This window comes from Culex pipiens, chromosome 1 (assembly GCF_016801865.2).
Source record: "Culex pipiens pallens isolate TS chromosome 1, TS_CPP_V2, whole genome shotgun sequence".
Classification (NCBI taxonomy): Eukaryota; Metazoa; Arthropoda; class Insecta; order Diptera; family Culicidae; genus Culex; species Culex pipiens.
Genome location: NC_068937.1, coordinates 103,987,300 through 104,004,585, shown reverse-complemented (window position 1 = coordinate 104,004,585; position 17,286 = coordinate 103,987,300). Strand labels below are relative to the sequence as shown.

The 17,286-nt window shown below is 36.7% G+C and overlaps 2 protein-coding genes across 2 annotated transcripts in view; both read left to right on the top strand.

Moving 5' to 3' along the window:
* The window catches only part of LOC120425985 (lysyl oxidase homolog 2B-like), a 29,694-nt gene that overhangs the window by 5,447 nt on the left and 6,961 nt on the right, over positions 1–17,286 (top strand). Inside the window, exons 2-3 of the mRNA XM_039590643.2 lie at positions 5,961–6,107; positions 6,248–6,525. Of these exons, the coding sequence (XP_039446577.1) occupies positions 5,961–6,107; positions 6,248–6,525 (425 nt within the window). The remainder of the gene's footprint in view (positions 1–5,960; positions 6,108–6,247; positions 6,526–17,286) is intronic.
* LOC128092265 (uncharacterized) lies at positions 6,532–17,285 on the top strand. The gene is made up of 5 exons (XM_039590641.2): positions 6,532–9,851; positions 10,111–10,554; positions 12,748–12,828; positions 14,679–14,983; positions 15,243–17,285. The coding sequence occupies exons 1-5, from the start codon at positions 9,248–9,250 to the stop codon at positions 15,714–15,716; spliced, it is 1,908 nt and encodes a 635-aa protein (XP_039446575.1). The 5' UTR covers positions 6,532–9,247; the 3' UTR covers positions 15,717–17,285.

The window sequence follows — 17,286 nt, the reverse complement described above, 5'->3', positions numbered from 1 at the left end:
TACCAAATTCCTCTGAAACTATGGGAAAATTTTGACCAATTTTGACAAAATAATTAATTTTGCGCTAAAATGATGTCTCAAAGCGAATGCTCTCATTGAAAACCGGAAATTTCAAACTTGATTTTAAACATTTTTGATATAACCCCTACAGAAATGACTTAAAATTGTGGAAAATTTTCTAAGTCAGGATGGCACATTTTGGTATTATTTTGGTATTAAAGTGTTTTATCAAATTCCTCTGAAACTATGGGAAAATTTTGACCAATTTTGACAAAATAATTAATTTTGCGCTAAAATGATGTCTCAAAGCGAATGCTTTCATTGAAAACCGGAAATTTCAAACTTGATTTTAAACATTTTTGATATACCCCCTACAGAAATGACTTGAAATTGTGGAAAATTTTCTAAGTCAGGATGGCACATTTTGGTATTATTTTGGTATTAAGGTGTTTTATCAATTTCCTCTGAAACTATGGGAAAATTTTGACCAATTTTGTCAAAATAATTAATTTTGCGCTAAAATGATGTCTCAAAGCGAATGCTTTCATTGAAAACCGGAAATTTCAAACTTGATTTTAAACATTTTTGATATACCCCCTACAGAAATGACTTGAAATTGTGGAAAATTTTCTAAGTCAGGATGGCACATTTTGGTATTATTTTGGTATTAAGGTGTTTTATCAATTTCCTCTGAAACTATGGGAAAATTTTGACCAATTTTGACAAAATAATTAATTTTGCGCTAAAATGATGTCTCAAAGCGAATGCTTTCATTGAAAACCGGAAATTTCAAACTTGATTTTAAACATTTTTGATATACCCCCTACAGAAATGACTTGACATTGTGGAAAAATTTCTAAGTCAGGATGCCACATTTTGGTATTATTTTGGTATTAAAGTGTTTTATCAAATTCCTCTGAAACTATGGGAAAATTTTGACCAATTTTGACAAAATAATTAATTTTGCGCTAAAATGATGTCTCAAAGCGAATGCTTTCATTGAAAACCGGAAATTTAAAACTTGATTTTAAACATTTTTGATATACCCCCTAAAGAAATGACTTGAAATTGTGGAAAATTTTCTAAGTCAGGATGGCACATTTTGGTATTATTTTGGTATTAAAGTGTTTTATCAAATTCCTCTGAAACTATGGGAAAATTTTGACCAATTTTGACAAAATAATTAATTTTGCGCTAAAATGATGTCTCAAAGCGAATGCTTTCATTGAAAACCGGAAATTCCAAACTTGATTTCAAACATTTTTGATATAATACCCCCTAAAGAAATGACTTGACATTGTGGAAAAATTTCTAAGTCAGGATGCCACATTTTGGTATTATTTTGGTATTGAAAGGTTTCATCAAATTCCTCTGAAACTATGGGAAATTTTTTTATAAATTTTGATGAGATAAATGACTAAAATGACTTGAAACCCAAAAATGTTAAAGCTGATTTTATTTTTTTTTATATACCCACTAAGATTTTTTTTAAACGTTGAAATTTCTCTAAGTTGGGATAACCAAATACTTTGAAAAAACGAGTTAATCGACAGATTATAGAATTTTGGTGAATTTCAATCCAGTTTAATTTTAATAACACTTATTTTTCAATCTTGTTATTTTTTAGAATCTTCAAGAACTTCAAGCACAGGCCGTTCATCAATGACAAATGCATTCAATGTGGTGAAGAATATCACTAATAACAAATCATCAGGTGAGTAGATTTGGTTGTTGCATATGGATCATTTCCGTTTTTTCACTAACTGCAACTGTTGCACTAAAAATGGTATGAAAATACCAAATTTAGGTACTTCTTGTGCAAATACCAGCGACCAAAATGTACCAGTAATAGATGGTAAAATACCATGAAATCATACCAAAATCATGTATGTGGAAGACCACAGGAATACCAAAATCTGATTTTCCAAGGGCGCGGGAATACCTGAAAATAAAACCATGGCAATACCAAGTTTTGGTATTCAAGCAATGTTCAAAAATCCAGAAGACCTCAACTTGGTATTGAAATGGTTTTATTTTGAGGTATTATTTTACCCTTGGAATAACATGGTTTGGTATTGTTGTGCCCTTCCACATACTAGACTTTGGTATGATTTCATGGTATTTTACCATCTATTACTGGGCAACCAAGGGCACATTTTGGTCCCTGTTATTTGCCCAAGTAATACCAAAATTTGGTATTCCCGTGTTATTTACCCCTGCTCGGGTATAATCCTGAAATAGGCATTTTCACTTAATCCTGCCTGCAGAATATGGAACGTTTTCTCTATGCCACTACAAAAATCCATTCAATTCATCCATTCTAACTCTTTGACTAAAGCGTCGCAGGTTCGAAGAAGTTACTTAAAAAATGTATATAACAGCAAATATTGAAAAAAAAAACCTCAAAAATATTTATACTCAGGATTGAACCAGGAACCTCGTGGTTAAAAGACGGAGACAACAACCACCAGGCCATCCCGAAGTTGTGAATGATGGCTGACAAACCTCAATCAAAACAATGTCGCCGCCGGTTTACTTGGATCAACCATATGTTGAGTTGCATCCTTGGTATACAGTTTGGGTGCACCGGTGGTGTACCAAGGTGCTTTCGGTACAGTTGCTATGGTGTGACAATAAACAGCTCGGTTTGGTTTCTAGAGTGACACGAAAACCGCACCACGGCGCACCAGATCTTGGTGTTCAGTGAAGCCTGCCTAAAACTTTGCCGAAGACACCAAATCGATCAAAAAATTCCTTCAAAAGAAACAGGTTTTTGAATTTTCATGCATCATTTTTGTATGGACAGCTGCCAAATTTGTATGGAAAATTATATGGACAAACTAATGATGCAAAATGGCTTCTTACCCGAGCAGGGGTAAATAACACGGGAATACCAAATTTTGGTATTACTTGAGCAAATAACAGCGACCAAAATGTGCCCTTGGTTGCCCAGTAATAGATGGTAAAATACCATGAAATCATACCAAAGTCTTGTATGTGGAAGGGCACAACAATACCACACCATGTTATTCCAAGGGTAAAATAATACCTCAAAATAGAACCATTTCAATACCAAGTTGAGGTCTTCTGGATTTTTGAACATTGCTTGAATACCAAAACTTGGTATTGCCATGGTTTAATTTTAGGTATTCCCGCGCCCTTGGAAAATCATATTTTGGTATTCCTGTGGTCTTCCACATACATGATTTTGGTATGATTTGATGGTATTTTACCATCTATTACTGGGCAACCAAGATCACATTTTGGTCGCTGATATTTGCACAAGTAATACCAAAATTTGGTATTTTCATACCATTTTTAGTGCAGCAGTTGCAGTTAGTGAAAAAACGGAAATGATCCATATGCAACAGCCAAATCTACTCACCTGATGATTCCATGTTGTTCTTAGTGATATTCTTCACCACACCGAATGCATTTGTCATTGATGAACGGCCTGTGCATGAAGTTCTTGAAGATTCTGAAAAATAACAAGATTGAAAAATAAGTGTTATTAAAATAAAACTGGATTGAAATTCACCAAAATTCAATAATCTTTCGATTGACTCGTTTTTCAAAGTATTTGGTTTTTTTTTCAAATCATTTTAGCGCAAAATTTATTATCTTGTCCAAATTGGTAAAAAAAATCCCATAGTTTCAGAGAAAATTGATGAAACCTTTCAATACCAAAATAATACCAAAATGTGCCATCCTGACTTAGAAAATTTTCCACAATTTCAAGTCATTTCTGTAGGGGGTATATCAAAAATGTTTAAAATCAAGTTCGAAATTTCCGGTTTTCAATGAAAGCATTCGCTTTAAGACATCATTTTAGTGCAAAATTAATTATTTTGTCAAAATTGGTCAAAATTTTCCCATAGTTTCAGAGGAATTTGATAAAAACACTTTAATACCAAAATAATACCAAAATGTACCATCCTGACTTAGAAAATTTTCCACAATTTCAAGTAATTTCTTTAGGGGGTATATCAAAAATGTTTAAAATCAAGTTTGAAATTTCCGGTTTTCAATTAAAGCATTCGCTTTGAGACATAATTTTAGCGCAAAATTAATTATTTTGCCAAAATTGGTCAACATTTTCCCATAGTTTCAGAGGAATTCGATAAAACACTGTAATACCAAAAGAATACCAATATGTGGTGTTCGACCATTGACAAATTCTGCAATTTTGCAATATCAAAACAATACCTTAAATTGGTATGATACCACATTTTGCTCTTGCATAATCCTAAAGACAAATTTTAAAGGGTCCAGGAATACCAAAATTTGGTATTGATACCAGAGAAAGGTATTATTACGCATTTCCCTTGTTATTTACCCATGCTCGGGTAGGGCATTCCGAAAGCACCAAAAAGTTTCAGTCGGATTAAAAAATACAAAAAAAATCGAATGACCGAAATCTGAGAGAACTGCTCATTGATCTCAAATGTGGTTAATTTGCAACTTTATTTCGTTAATCACAAAATGGCAAATATCCATTACGGGAATCTGATACAAATATAATTTTTTGAAAATAACATTGTCGGAATTCGGTTTATCAAACGAAATTAAAGTAGCATGCATCTCCATAGAAATGAGTTTCCATTACTTTTTCTGGAGGAGCAAACAAAATATCTTAAAACACTACATTTTTTAATGATTTTTTTTATCTAGGTGACAAAATGATCATTTTTTTTCAGCTAACACTTGCATTGTAAAATTATTAAACTTATTCACCTAGGACATCCAACTGAAGGTAACATTTAATCTTATTTTTTCCAAACCTGTGCCACACACCCTAATCTAGTAAGCTCACTGTTACCTACCATCATCTCTCGAACCATGAAAATCAAGAATCAACCCGAGCAGCAGCAGAAGTTGAAAATGTCACGTGAATTCCGGTCCGGTTCGGTACGGATCCGTTTTTTACATTCGATGTCCACCCGTTCTCCGTCACGGAACGTACCTCCGGGGGAGAAACGAACAAAAAAAAAAAGTTTGGGATAAAGTGATTTTGTCCACGTGTCTTGACCCTCGTCCCTGGCCCCACCAGATTGCTTCCTTTCTCAGGGCCAATCCACTCGCGATGTAAAGGTAAAGCAATTTATCTGTTTTACTTTTTTTTGTCCAGTTTAAGTTTGCTTTGCCTTTTTAGACAGGTAAAACGACTGCTTTTGGGGGAATTTCCATTGGTTCATTGCAAAAAATATAGGGGATTTTCTCTAGATTGTTAAAGATCTTCGAATTTGGAGAATTAGAGAAAATTAGAATGGAAGCAAGGTTGAAATATTAGAGGGAAGCTTTCTTTACGTTAAGGGAACACTAAAAGTTTCGAACTATTGATGTTACTTTTATATATTTTTTGAAGATATTAAATTATTCGCTCAACATTTCAACAAAAAAAATCACAAGGAGGGGCTTTTTAAAAAGTTCATTCGTAACATAACAAAGATTGAAGACCCAACAAACTGGCTGCAAATGTCAACCGAAAACAAAAAAGAACCCGGACCAAGAGTCAATTCCTTACTTGAGGGGGCAAAGCAAATTGGATTTTATCGTTTGTGTATTTGGGAAAACTGAAAGTTTTCCTCGTTATTCCCTCGAGGCCAAACGAGCTCCCAGACAGTCACTTTCCCGGCGATAATCGGCCAGGCCGAAGATTGGAGAAAGATAATTTGAAGATAAAAGTATTTTTCCACGGGCAAACAAAGTTTGAGCCTTTGAATATGTATGGGAACTCTGTCGGGTTTTTTATTTCGATTCGGAATCGAATGGCAGTGTGGATTAGAGTCGTTATAGCGATCAATATTTTATCGCTGTTTGACGGGAAATTTTCGGTTGGATGAAACAGAAGATGATCAGTTAGATTCTAGTTAGTCTTTTCAATGTCTTTTTTGAACATTTTTATCGAGAAATTCGGGACTGAAACTGAACACTTTCAATAAAATTCCTCCCAATTCCAGGCAACATCGAAATCTTCCACGACGGCCGATGGGGTGCGATCTGCGACGACGAGTGGGATTCGACCGAGGCGGAAGTGGTCTGCCGGCAGCTGGGCTTTCCCGGCCACATCAAGCCCACCCACAGTGGCCACTTTGGGAAGGCGAAGCGTAAGTAAATTAATCCGACAAAAGCCGCTTAAAGCATGGCTCTTTGGCATTTTCGACGTCTGTAACTAGTTGGCCACTTTACCAAGAGTGTGTGTGTGTGTCTTTAATTTGAATTTTGTTTGCTCGTGCCGTTTGAAAAGGAAAGTTCTGGATGGATAATCTGTTCTGCGCCGGGAAGGAGCGCGAGCTGGCCGATTGTCACTTTGACGGATGGGGCCACAGTGACTGCGAGCCGAGCGAGGCTGCCGGGGTGATTTGTCAGGATGATCAACAAGAGGAGCAGGACGGGGAGGAGGAGAGCCTGACCGAAAAGCCAATTCCGGAGCGCCTTAAGCCGAAAATGGCACGCCTGGAGGCGGCCGAGGGGTTTGAGGTGCGGCTGGCCGGAGGCAGGATACCGAACGAGGGACGAGTTGAGGTAGGTGGTTATATTATCTTGACTGAAATTTACCAACTCTGCGGGTTTTTTTCACATCACACATTGTTGGTAAAGAGTGAGGAAGGCATCAACCACATAGGTGGATTAAGTTAGCATTCCACAAATACTAACTGCGCGCATGCTTTTGCGAGTGATTTTACCAGCGGATTTTTGGCTGTGCACTATAGCTCAAAAGTTTGCATTTTTTGGTCTTCTAAAACATAAATATTTAAAAAATTAAACAAATCGAAGGGGTTAAAGTTGGTCAAAATTGAGTTTTTATTACAAAAAGTGAAATAAAAAAAAATGATTTATTTTTCTGAAAAGCCTAATTTAAACTACAACATTGTTAAAAGCTTTTTGGAACAAGCTAAATTTTATTTTGAAAAAAAAAACGTTCGAATCCAATGGATAAAAACAAATTCAGTATTTAAAAAAGTTTTTGCACCCCTTGAGCACCATAAGGCCATTACATTTTGTGATGAAACATGTAAAAAATTGAAAGTTTGACAAATAATTAGAACCAAGTGAAAAACGTTTTGTTCAGAAACTTATATCGAACATTTTTTCTCTTCAATTTGCGTGAAACTTTGACCTAAGGGGTAACATTTGTCTCTGAACACGAATCCGAGGTTCGTTTTTTGATATCTCGTGATGGAAGGGAGGTACGATCCCTTTCATTTTTGAGCATTCTAAAAAAAAGTGTTTTTAAATTTTTTGCAGCCTGAAACGGTGATGAGATAGAAATTTGGTGTCAAAGGGACTTTTATGTAAAATTAGACGCCTGATTCGATGGCGTACTCAGAATTCCGAAAAAATGTAATTTTCATCGAAAAAAACACAAAAAAAGTTTTAAAACTCTGCCATTTTTCGTTACTCGACTGTAATTTTTTTTGGGACATGTCATTTTAAGGGAAATTTAATGTACTTTTCGAATCTACATTGACCCAAAAGGGTCATTTTTTCATTTAGAACATTTTTTTCATTTTAAAATTTCGTGTTTTTCGAACTTTGTAGGGTTATTTCTTAGAGTGTAATAATGTTCTACAAAGTTGTAGAGCAGACAATTACAAAAAAATGATACATAAACATAAGGGGTTTGCTAATAAACATCACGAGTTTTCGCGATTTTACGAAAAAAAAGTTTTGAAAAAGTTTCATCATCGTCAACCACGACAGACACGGACGACAAAACAAAGAGAAACGCAAAAAGTAACTTTTGTTAAATTGTCTGCTCTACAACTTTGTAGAACATTGTTACACTCTAAAAAATATTCGAAAAGCACATTAAATTTCCCTTAAAATGACATGTTCCAAAAAATTTTACAGTTTAGTAACGGAAAATGGCAGAGTTTTTAAAACTTTTTTTTTCGATGAAAAATACGTTTTTTCGGAATTCTGAGTACGCCATCAAATCAGGCACCTAATTTTAAATAAAAGTCCCTTTGACACCAAATTTCTGTCTCATCACCGTTTCAGGCTGCAAATTATTGAAAAACACCTCTTTTTTCGCATGTTCAAAAATGGAAGGGGCCGTACCTCCCCTCCGTCACGAGATATCAAAAAACGGACCTCTGATTCGTGTTCAGGGACAAATGTTACCCCTTGGGACAAAGTTTCACGCAAATCGAAGAGGGGTCGGGGCAACTTTTCCCGATTTCGTGTGAGTTGGTAGAGAATTACCCAATGAAAAGATGATTTTTATAGAAAAGTATCATAATAAATACTTAATAAGGCAAAAAACTGTCAAAAAATGCTTGTCAATTTTTCCAAACTAAGTTATTTGTTGATAAATCACCATTACTCTAGTAACTCAACCCCTAATAGTCATCCCTGACTAATTTGGATTGAATAGTTTACCAATTAATTAGATTAAAAGTTTATATAACTTTGAAAATTTCATATAAAACTTATCAAAAATTAGTTCGCAATTCCCCACGAAAACAGCATGATTCGAGAAAAAAAAAGTTCTCCGATCGGGCTCAAAATTTTTTCTGAGGGTTCGTTGGCTGACATAATAAGACCCTTATTTTTGGCCATTAGGTTGACCTACGCCGTGTTAGGATGGTCCGAAAAATGGCCAGATTTGTGGATTTTTGCAAAAAAAAAAAAAAATGCATTATCCACATTGCTCCGTACCATTTAAACAGATTTTAGCTGTCTCGACGCACATGAAAGGTAATTAGTTTGCCTTTCAAGGAAAAATAAATTAGAGATCCGAAAAAACAGCAAAAAAAAAATGAAAAAGTCGTTAGAAATTTAAAGTGCTGTTTTGAAAGTTTCGGGGCCAAAGGGCCTTTGTCTGATAATATTTTAATCGGATTTCTCGGATTTTTTTTTTTTCAGTCATGATTTCAGTATTCCAAGCAGGGGTTGTGATGGATCGACATTTTTTCTGACAGTTGATTGAGTTCTTCTCTCATTTTCGCTACCTCTGCCTGACCTAGAGTTTCTGTTTTCGCTCAAGCGCACACGAATGAATGAGCGCCACAAAAAGTCACTCACATGCTCAATTGACACTCTCCCGAAATTCATTCGAGTATCACTAGCTTGTTTGACATTTGATCGGAATTTCGATCAAAGTTGCAATGACAGCTATCATTCGATCGCTCTTTTTCTCTATCACTGACTGTTGTTGCTGGTCGTGTACGCTGCGGATAGCCGAAAGTAGTTTTTTTAGTTTTAAGCTCGGTTTTGAGTTTGTATCTTTTTCTGCCCAAAAATGTCCGCGACGCCAAGTTCAGCGGAAAAGAAACGGTCGTTCCGGGACCTCACCAAGGAGAATGTCGAGTTTGTGGACGGTAAAGCTTGCTGCAACATCGGCGGCGGCGGCCAAGTAAAAAGATGTAGGTACTATCAAGAAAAGTATGAGCCCGGAAACATGGTGCGGCATTTCCGCTCTCGACATGTGCAGATCGCCAAGGAAAAAGGCTTCTTCCGGGAAGACGCGGAAGCGCCTGAGGAGAGACCTCCAAGGCCCCCTAAGAAAATCCAGGTTGCAATCAATCGGCAGATTGTGTCATCGGCATGTGCCCGCCTTGTAACAGTCAACAACCTGCCTCTGTCGGCCATTGACTGGCCGGCAATGCAGGATATACTCAAACCACTTGCGGACGCGATGCATGCAGAGTCCTTTTCCACATATAACACGAGATGTCTGTTGAACAGCGCTGCGGAAAGGATCCGCGGAAAAATGGCAGATGAGATGCGCGGAAAATTGATCTGCATAAAAATCGATGGCGCATCTCGCCATGGACGTCACATAATTGGTATCAACGCTCAATTCCGGCCTCGAGAAGGCGGGGACATCGTTATCCGAACGCTTGGTAAGTTGAAAAAAAAATAAATAAAAAGTTTTAAAATTTAATTTACGAGCCATGGTTTCAACATTTGAATACAAAAATTGTTTTAAAATGCATTATACACCTGTCCAGTTGTTTTGCAATCATTAGTAAAATGTCAAGCAAGGGACCATTCATAAACCACGTGAACACTTTTTGGGAAATCTCAAACCTTCAAAGTGGTTGATCCCCAAGTTGCGTAATTGGATGCAATGATAAGAACAAAATACCCATTTTATTACAGGCATGGTGGAGGTACGGGAGAAGCAAACCGGCAAGTTCTTGAAGAGTAAAATCCTCGAAATACTAGCCAAGTACGAGATCGGCGTCGAACGCATTTTTTGTGTGACGTGTGATAACGGGGCCAATATGTTGGCCACCGTTCGCGAGCTGAGGAAGGAGTTCGAAATAATCCTCAACGGACAGGCCAGCGACAACGAAGACGACGAAGCAGATGAACAAACCGCGTGGACAATTTTACGAAGCGTTTTGCCTGAATTTCAAGAGTCGGTGAATCTCGTCCGGTGTGGAGTACACACACTCCAACTGGCAGTGAACGACGTCACAAAGCGTCATGATCAGCATATTCGGCGCGTTTCGGAGGTGGCGAAACATTGCCGTAAGGTCGTTTACGCCCACAACTTCGAGCAGCGACCACTTCCGCCACTCCCCCCTCGAACAAGATGGGGTGGAATTAGAGCGTCCAATTTCCCGTCCCGGGAAAAAATTTCGCGGGAATTCCCGGGATTTCCCGAAAAAAAATATTTCCCGTTTCCCGGGAAATTTGTAAATTTCGCGGGAATTCCCGAAATTCAAGCATTTTCTTATACATTTTCTTAAATTTTTGGACTATTTTTCGAAAATGCTATGAAAAAATAATTAATGAACAAACTCAACATGATTTTGTTCAATTAAATCTATTGCTTGGTTTATATATAATGAATCTGATTATCAGAATTATTTCTGATAATATTAATTTTTGAAGCAACTGGGAATAGATCTTGCTTAATGAGTATTAAATTATTACAATTAGGTAAGCTTTTAACAGATTGATATTATTTCATCAAAACAATATTAACTCCTTACCTCCAAATTAAAATTGCGATTTTTTTTGCGAAATTACAATTTGAAGTAAAAGAATTATGGAGCACTGGTGCAACTACAGGTGTTAGAGGGTTAAATGTGAAAAAATAGAAGACTTTCTGTGGAATGATGTTAATTTATCGTATAATATAAATCATGTTGCAAAATAATACAAAAAAAAAATCATTGAAAAATTACTTTCTACTGTTTGTTCTAAAAAAATGCAAAAAATATATTCAAAGCTTGCTTCAAATATTTGAAAACATTGGGTTGTTTGGAGTAAAACCAACACTCAAAAGCTTTACCATTTGTTCAAGAGCTGAAACCAGTATTTGTCTGTTTTTCATAATTTCTGCATGTTTTTGCCTTCCTCACCTTAATGAGGAAAGGCTATTAAATCACTCGAAAAATGAACTTCTCTATCGACTCAGAATCAAATTCTGAGCAAATGTCTGTGTGTGTGGTGGGATGTTGATCAAAAAATTGTCACTCGATTATCTCAAGACTGGCTAAACCGATTTTGTCGGTTTTGGCCTGATTCGATCCGTCCTGTGGTCCCATAAGTCGCTATTAAAAATTATGGAGATTAGTTAAGTACTTCAAAAGTTATGCTAAAAAAACGATTTTAACAAAAGTTCGGAAGATTGTAAAAAGGGTGGTTTTTGTAAGAAAACCCGTCATGCTATACATTTTCAGAAAGGTATTAAAAAGACCTTTCCAACGCGTCCAAGACATTGAAGATCTGACAACCTTATCAAAAGTTATAAGCACTTAAGTGTTATTTACGCACTTTTTGGAGGCCGGATCTCAAATATTTTGATGAAAACGTTGTCCGGATCTCTCATGCGACCTATCGTTGGATAGGTAATCAAAATACCTTTCCAACGCGTCCAAAACATTGAAGATCTGACAACCCTATCAAAAGTTATAAGCACTTAAGCGTTCTTTACGCATTTTTTGGTGGCCGGATCTCAGATATTTTGATGGAAACGTTGTCCGGATCTCTCATGCGACCTATCGTTGGATAGGTAATCAAAAGACCTTCCCAACGCGTCCAAAACATTGAAGATCTGACTACCCTATCAAAATTTATAAGCACTTAAGTGTTATTTACGCACCTTTTGGAGGCCGGATCACAGATATTTTGATGAAAACGCATTTTGGAGGCCGGATCTCATGATCATCTCATCTTATCTCATGATATTCATGCGACCTATCTTTGGATAGGTAAGTAAAAGACCTTTTCAACGAGCACGAATTGGATTGAAGATCTGACTACCCTATCATAAGTTGTAACCACATAAGTGCCCTGCAATATGAAGATCTGACTACCCAATCTAGTGGTATGAATAATGAGTCAAATTGATAAAACTCTGAAAAACACCGCCATTTTGTGTCTTTTTTGGATAGCACCCTTTAAATGTGAGGAAGGCACCAACCACCTAAGGGTGGATTAAGTAACGTTTTTTTTCTCATTTCAATAAACTGGTCACAGAGGCAAGTTAAAAAGAAATTTTATGATTGTGGATTATGGATTGGAAAAATACCAAAATACATTTTACTGTAGTTGAATGATTTTTTACAGGCAGTCAAGCTGATAATTGATCTTTACACTTATTAAAACCATTAATGTTGATGTCCTATACAATTTGGTTGCATATTTTTAATTAAAACCAAGATCATAACAATTTTCAATAAATTTAAAATTTCCCGGGAATTCCCGGGATTTCCCGGGAAATTAACTGAAAATTTCCCGTTTCCCGGGAAATTTGTAACCCCGGGAAATTGGACGCTCTAGGTGGAATCTATGACATGCTGTCAAACTTTGCAAAGGATAAAGATTTCTACGTGGATATGGGCTCGAGATTCGAAGAACTTGGTAAGTTGTACGGCGAAAGGGATAATTCTTTGATTACCGTAATCTGGGGTGAATCGGGACTACAGTCTGAATAGGGACAGCAGTTTTTAGAGCACTTAAAGCTTTTAAATTTGGAAATGGATGTACACATTTTGTTGGCCTGAGTCTGTTCTAACCGAAACCAACCAGTAAAATCAAAATATTGTGCTCCAACATGGTTAAAACTGCTGTCCCAATTCGCCCCATGTGTCCCGATTGACCCCAGTTTACGGTACGTAAAGTATAATTTGGGAATTTAGACGACCCTCCCTCCCCCAACTCTCCCTTTTTCTTAACAAACCGCATCACGCATCAAAATCGCAATCCTTTTCCTATTCCTAGAACGCGTAACGCAAGGCATCCGAGGAATCCGAGGTCCGTTTTTCGATATCTCGTGACGGAGGGGCGGTACAACCCCTTCAATTCTTGAACATGCAAAAAAGACATGTTTTTCAATAATTTGCAGCCTTAAAAAGATGATGAGATGGAAATTTGGTGTCAAAGGGACTTTTATGTAAAATTGGACGCCCAACTTGATGGTGTGCTCAACATTTTGAAAAAACTGAATTTTTCATCGAAAAAAACACACAAAAAAGTTTTGAAAACCCTGGCATTTTCCGTTACTCAATTTTAATTTCCGTTACTGTATTTTTTTTTTGGAACACGTCATTTAAAGGGAAATTGAATGTACTTTTCGAATCTACATTACCTCAGAAGGATCATTTTTCATTTAAAACAAAAAAAAAATCTTTTTAAAATTTCGGGGGGTTCAAGGGGTTTGCTAATAACCATAATCAGTCATCGCGATTTTACGAAAAAAAAAAGTTGTAAAAAAGGTACTTTTTGCGTTCTTCTTTGTTCTGTCGTCCGTGTCTGTCGCGGGTGACCATTAACGGCCATGCTCAACGACGACTAACTTTATCAATTATTTTTCGTAAAATCGCGATAACTTGTGATGTTTACAAGCAAACCTCTTCTGTTTATGTATCATTTTTTTGGTAACTGCACCACAACTTTGTAGAACATTGTTACACTCCTAATAATAACCCTGCTAACATAGAAAAAAACACGAAATTTTAAAATGAAAAAAAATCTGTTCTAAATGAAAACATCACCCTTCTAGGTACATTAAATTTCCCTTTAAATTACATGTTCCAAAAAAATAAAGGTGAGTAACGGAAAATAGCTGAGTTGTTAAAACTTGTTTTGTGATTTTTCGATTAAAATAAGTTTTTTTTTTTAATTTTGAGTACACCTTCAAGTTGGGCGTCCAATTTAATATTAAAATTACTTTGACATCAAATTTCCATGTCATCACCGTTTTAAGGTTGCAAATTATTGAAAAACATGTATTTTTTGCATTCTTCACGAGATATCAAAAAACGGACCTCGGATTCGTGATCAGGGACAAAAGTTTCCCCTTAGGACAAAGATTTACGCAAATTGAAGAGGGGTCGGTGCAACTGCGGATAATTAGTCATATTTTTTTTATTTTTTTCGGGCTTGATACGATTTTTTGTGCATAATCCTATTTGACGCGGTAGCAAACATGCAAAATACCGTAGAGCAACGTACCTGTCGACAGGGACTGCTAAGTGCATCTCCAGCGCGGGGGGCAATCATCGATGCAAATCTAATTTGCACCCAAAGGCAAGCAAACCGCGGTACCTGTCGCTGTAGCAAATTTGCACTCAGTACTTCGGGATTTCACTTTGCTACCCGGTATTCAACCTGTTGGATACCGCGCCAACTGGAATGATGTGCACATATCTAGTTTTTTTTTTTTTCAAATAATATGGTTATTTTTTATTACCTTTTTTTATTTATTTCAGATTTGACGGACAGCTGGAGTTTCATTCATGATTACCTGGAAACATTTGAACCGGTATACTATTGCACGAAAAACATGCAGATGCATCACGTCGGTCTGTCAGACTTAGTGATGGCCTGGTTGGACGCGGCTTATAAGGTGAGCATGGTTGAAAGCAGCCTCGCGAAAGAGCTGTACCAAGCTCTGGATAGCCGATTGCAAATGCTGAAAAAATGCCTGCCGCTCAAGGCGGCTCTGTTCTTGGACCCCAGATTCCATTATCTTGATTCGAGTCTGTTCAAAGACGACGAAAAGGCTGAGCTTCGGGTAAGTTTGTTAATAATGTGTATAAAACTTTAAAAGAAACGTTTGCATGATCAATTGATTACCCAAGTCACCCTGATACACTGAACACCTGCTCGTTTGACACTTTTTTGAAACGCTTCTATAAACAACACAAATAAACCCGTTTTTTGATTGGTAAATTCTAAATCTAGATTCGAATGTTTTTCTAAAACAAACATGGCCGCAAAATGTCCGATAGGGAATGATGCCTTTCAGAGCCTTAACATATTTTTTATTACAGAAATTCATCAGAGATACCTCCACGCGAATTGCTGCTCTGTCGTCGGTCGCTGATGAAACGCCACAATCCGCCGAACCGAAACCCAATCCGCGCGACGGATTTCAAGCTTATTTGTGCGGGATGTTCGGAGGTCAACCCACCACCTCCAAGGCTGGCGGAAAACTCATTCTGGACGAGCAGATTTTATCCTTAGATGCTACCCTCCAGCAGCCTCACACAATTGATGTTTGGGAATTCTGGCAATCGCGGAAATCCTCCCATCCCGAGCTGTACCAGGTGGCCTCTCTAATTTTTAGTGTTCCATCCAATCAGGTCTCAGTTGAGCGTGCCTTCAGTGCGCTGCGCCTTGTGTTGGCTGATCAACGCACCTCCCTTGGCGAAGAAACATTAGAGATTATTTTGATCCTAAAGCTCAATGTGCAGCTTTTCAACGAGGTTCTAGTTGAGCTGACCAGTGACGTGGAAGACGAGTGAAGGCAAAATTGCGCATTTTCCTACTTTGAATTGTTTTTTTTTTTTGCCGACTTTGAATTGCTTTATTTGCCGTTATTACCTTGTTTTTTCATCGCCATCATCTACAAACCAGAAATAAATCAATGAATTCCAGCTATAGTCGTAAATTTTTTTTTCCCATAATAATGCATGGGCATTGTTTGGCCTAGCCCAGCACATGTTTTAAAAATAATAATGTTGAGAAAAACCTTACCTGTTGGAAAATATTCCTAAAACTAATTGAAATCCTATCAAAGTCACCCCGGTTAACGGTATTCAAAAGATTTTCCCAATGAGCCTAAAACATCGATGATCTGATAAACCTAACAACAATTATTAGCACTTAAGTATTATTTATACACTTTTCAGAGACCGGTTCGATGAAAATGATGTCCAAATCCATCATGCAACACGTCGTTATTTGGATAATTCAACACTTTCACTGAATAGTGAAAGCTACAATATTTCATGAATAAATGAAAGTTGCTAGTATTTATAATTGAGCTGAAAAGTCATCGATTGTGATTGGACACTCAATAATATTTTAACTGAATGAATGTACATGGAAGAGAAAATCTGAATTAATATAAATTTAAAAAAACGCCTTTCAAATGAGCCTTAAACATCGACGATCTGATAACCCTATCAAAAGTTATGAGCACTTTAGTGTTATTTATACAGTTTTTAGAGGTTGGATCTCAGATATTTTGTTTAAAATGATAGCCGGGTCCATTAAAATTAGCGAATCCAAGAATATCCGTAAATTTCTATATTAAGAAAAATGTATTTGAAAGGTTTTTCCGATGGTTCTATAAAACAATCTTGTCAAATGAAATGAGTTATGAAACATAAATTATTAAATATTTTAAGGGCGAATGATGTGATTTTGTTACAAATTTGTTGTAAACAGATAGGACGTGTGGCAAGATAGTACGCAAGCGACGAAGTAATACATGAATGTGAGGAAGGCACCAACCACCTGAACTGCCGTTCTACGCATAATTGTCCCATGTTCAAAAAAGTAAAAAAAAACGTGATTGAAATTTTTCGACCGATTTTTGTGTTTCCCCGAATTGCCCCAGTTAGCAGTTTATGATCTTCATTTGTGATCCTCTTGCTATGCAACAGGTAAACAAGATATAATGCTTCGTAAAATTAATGATTCCGTGTAGGAAAATACTTGGTGGGACAATTATGCGTAGAAGTGTAACGATGAGACAAACAGACTTCTTGTTGTTTTTATTGACTTTCCGAACAAAGTACTAGATAACGTCAAACTAATCTTAAAAATGTCAGAAAGTCAAAATCGTCCAAAAATGACATGGGACAATTTATGCATAGAACGGCAGTGAAGGTGGGTTAAGTTAAGTTTTTAAACGTTTATTCAGTAAGTTTTCTCATGTCATACCCGTGAAAAGTTTGGCGAGAATTGACACAGTTTCGCCAAATGTCAGCCTGACGCATGTCATTAATTTCATGCGATGAAATGTTCCAAATGTTACCAGAATTGAAAGTTTCACAATACGGCTTAGGTGTCAGAAGGTTTGAATAT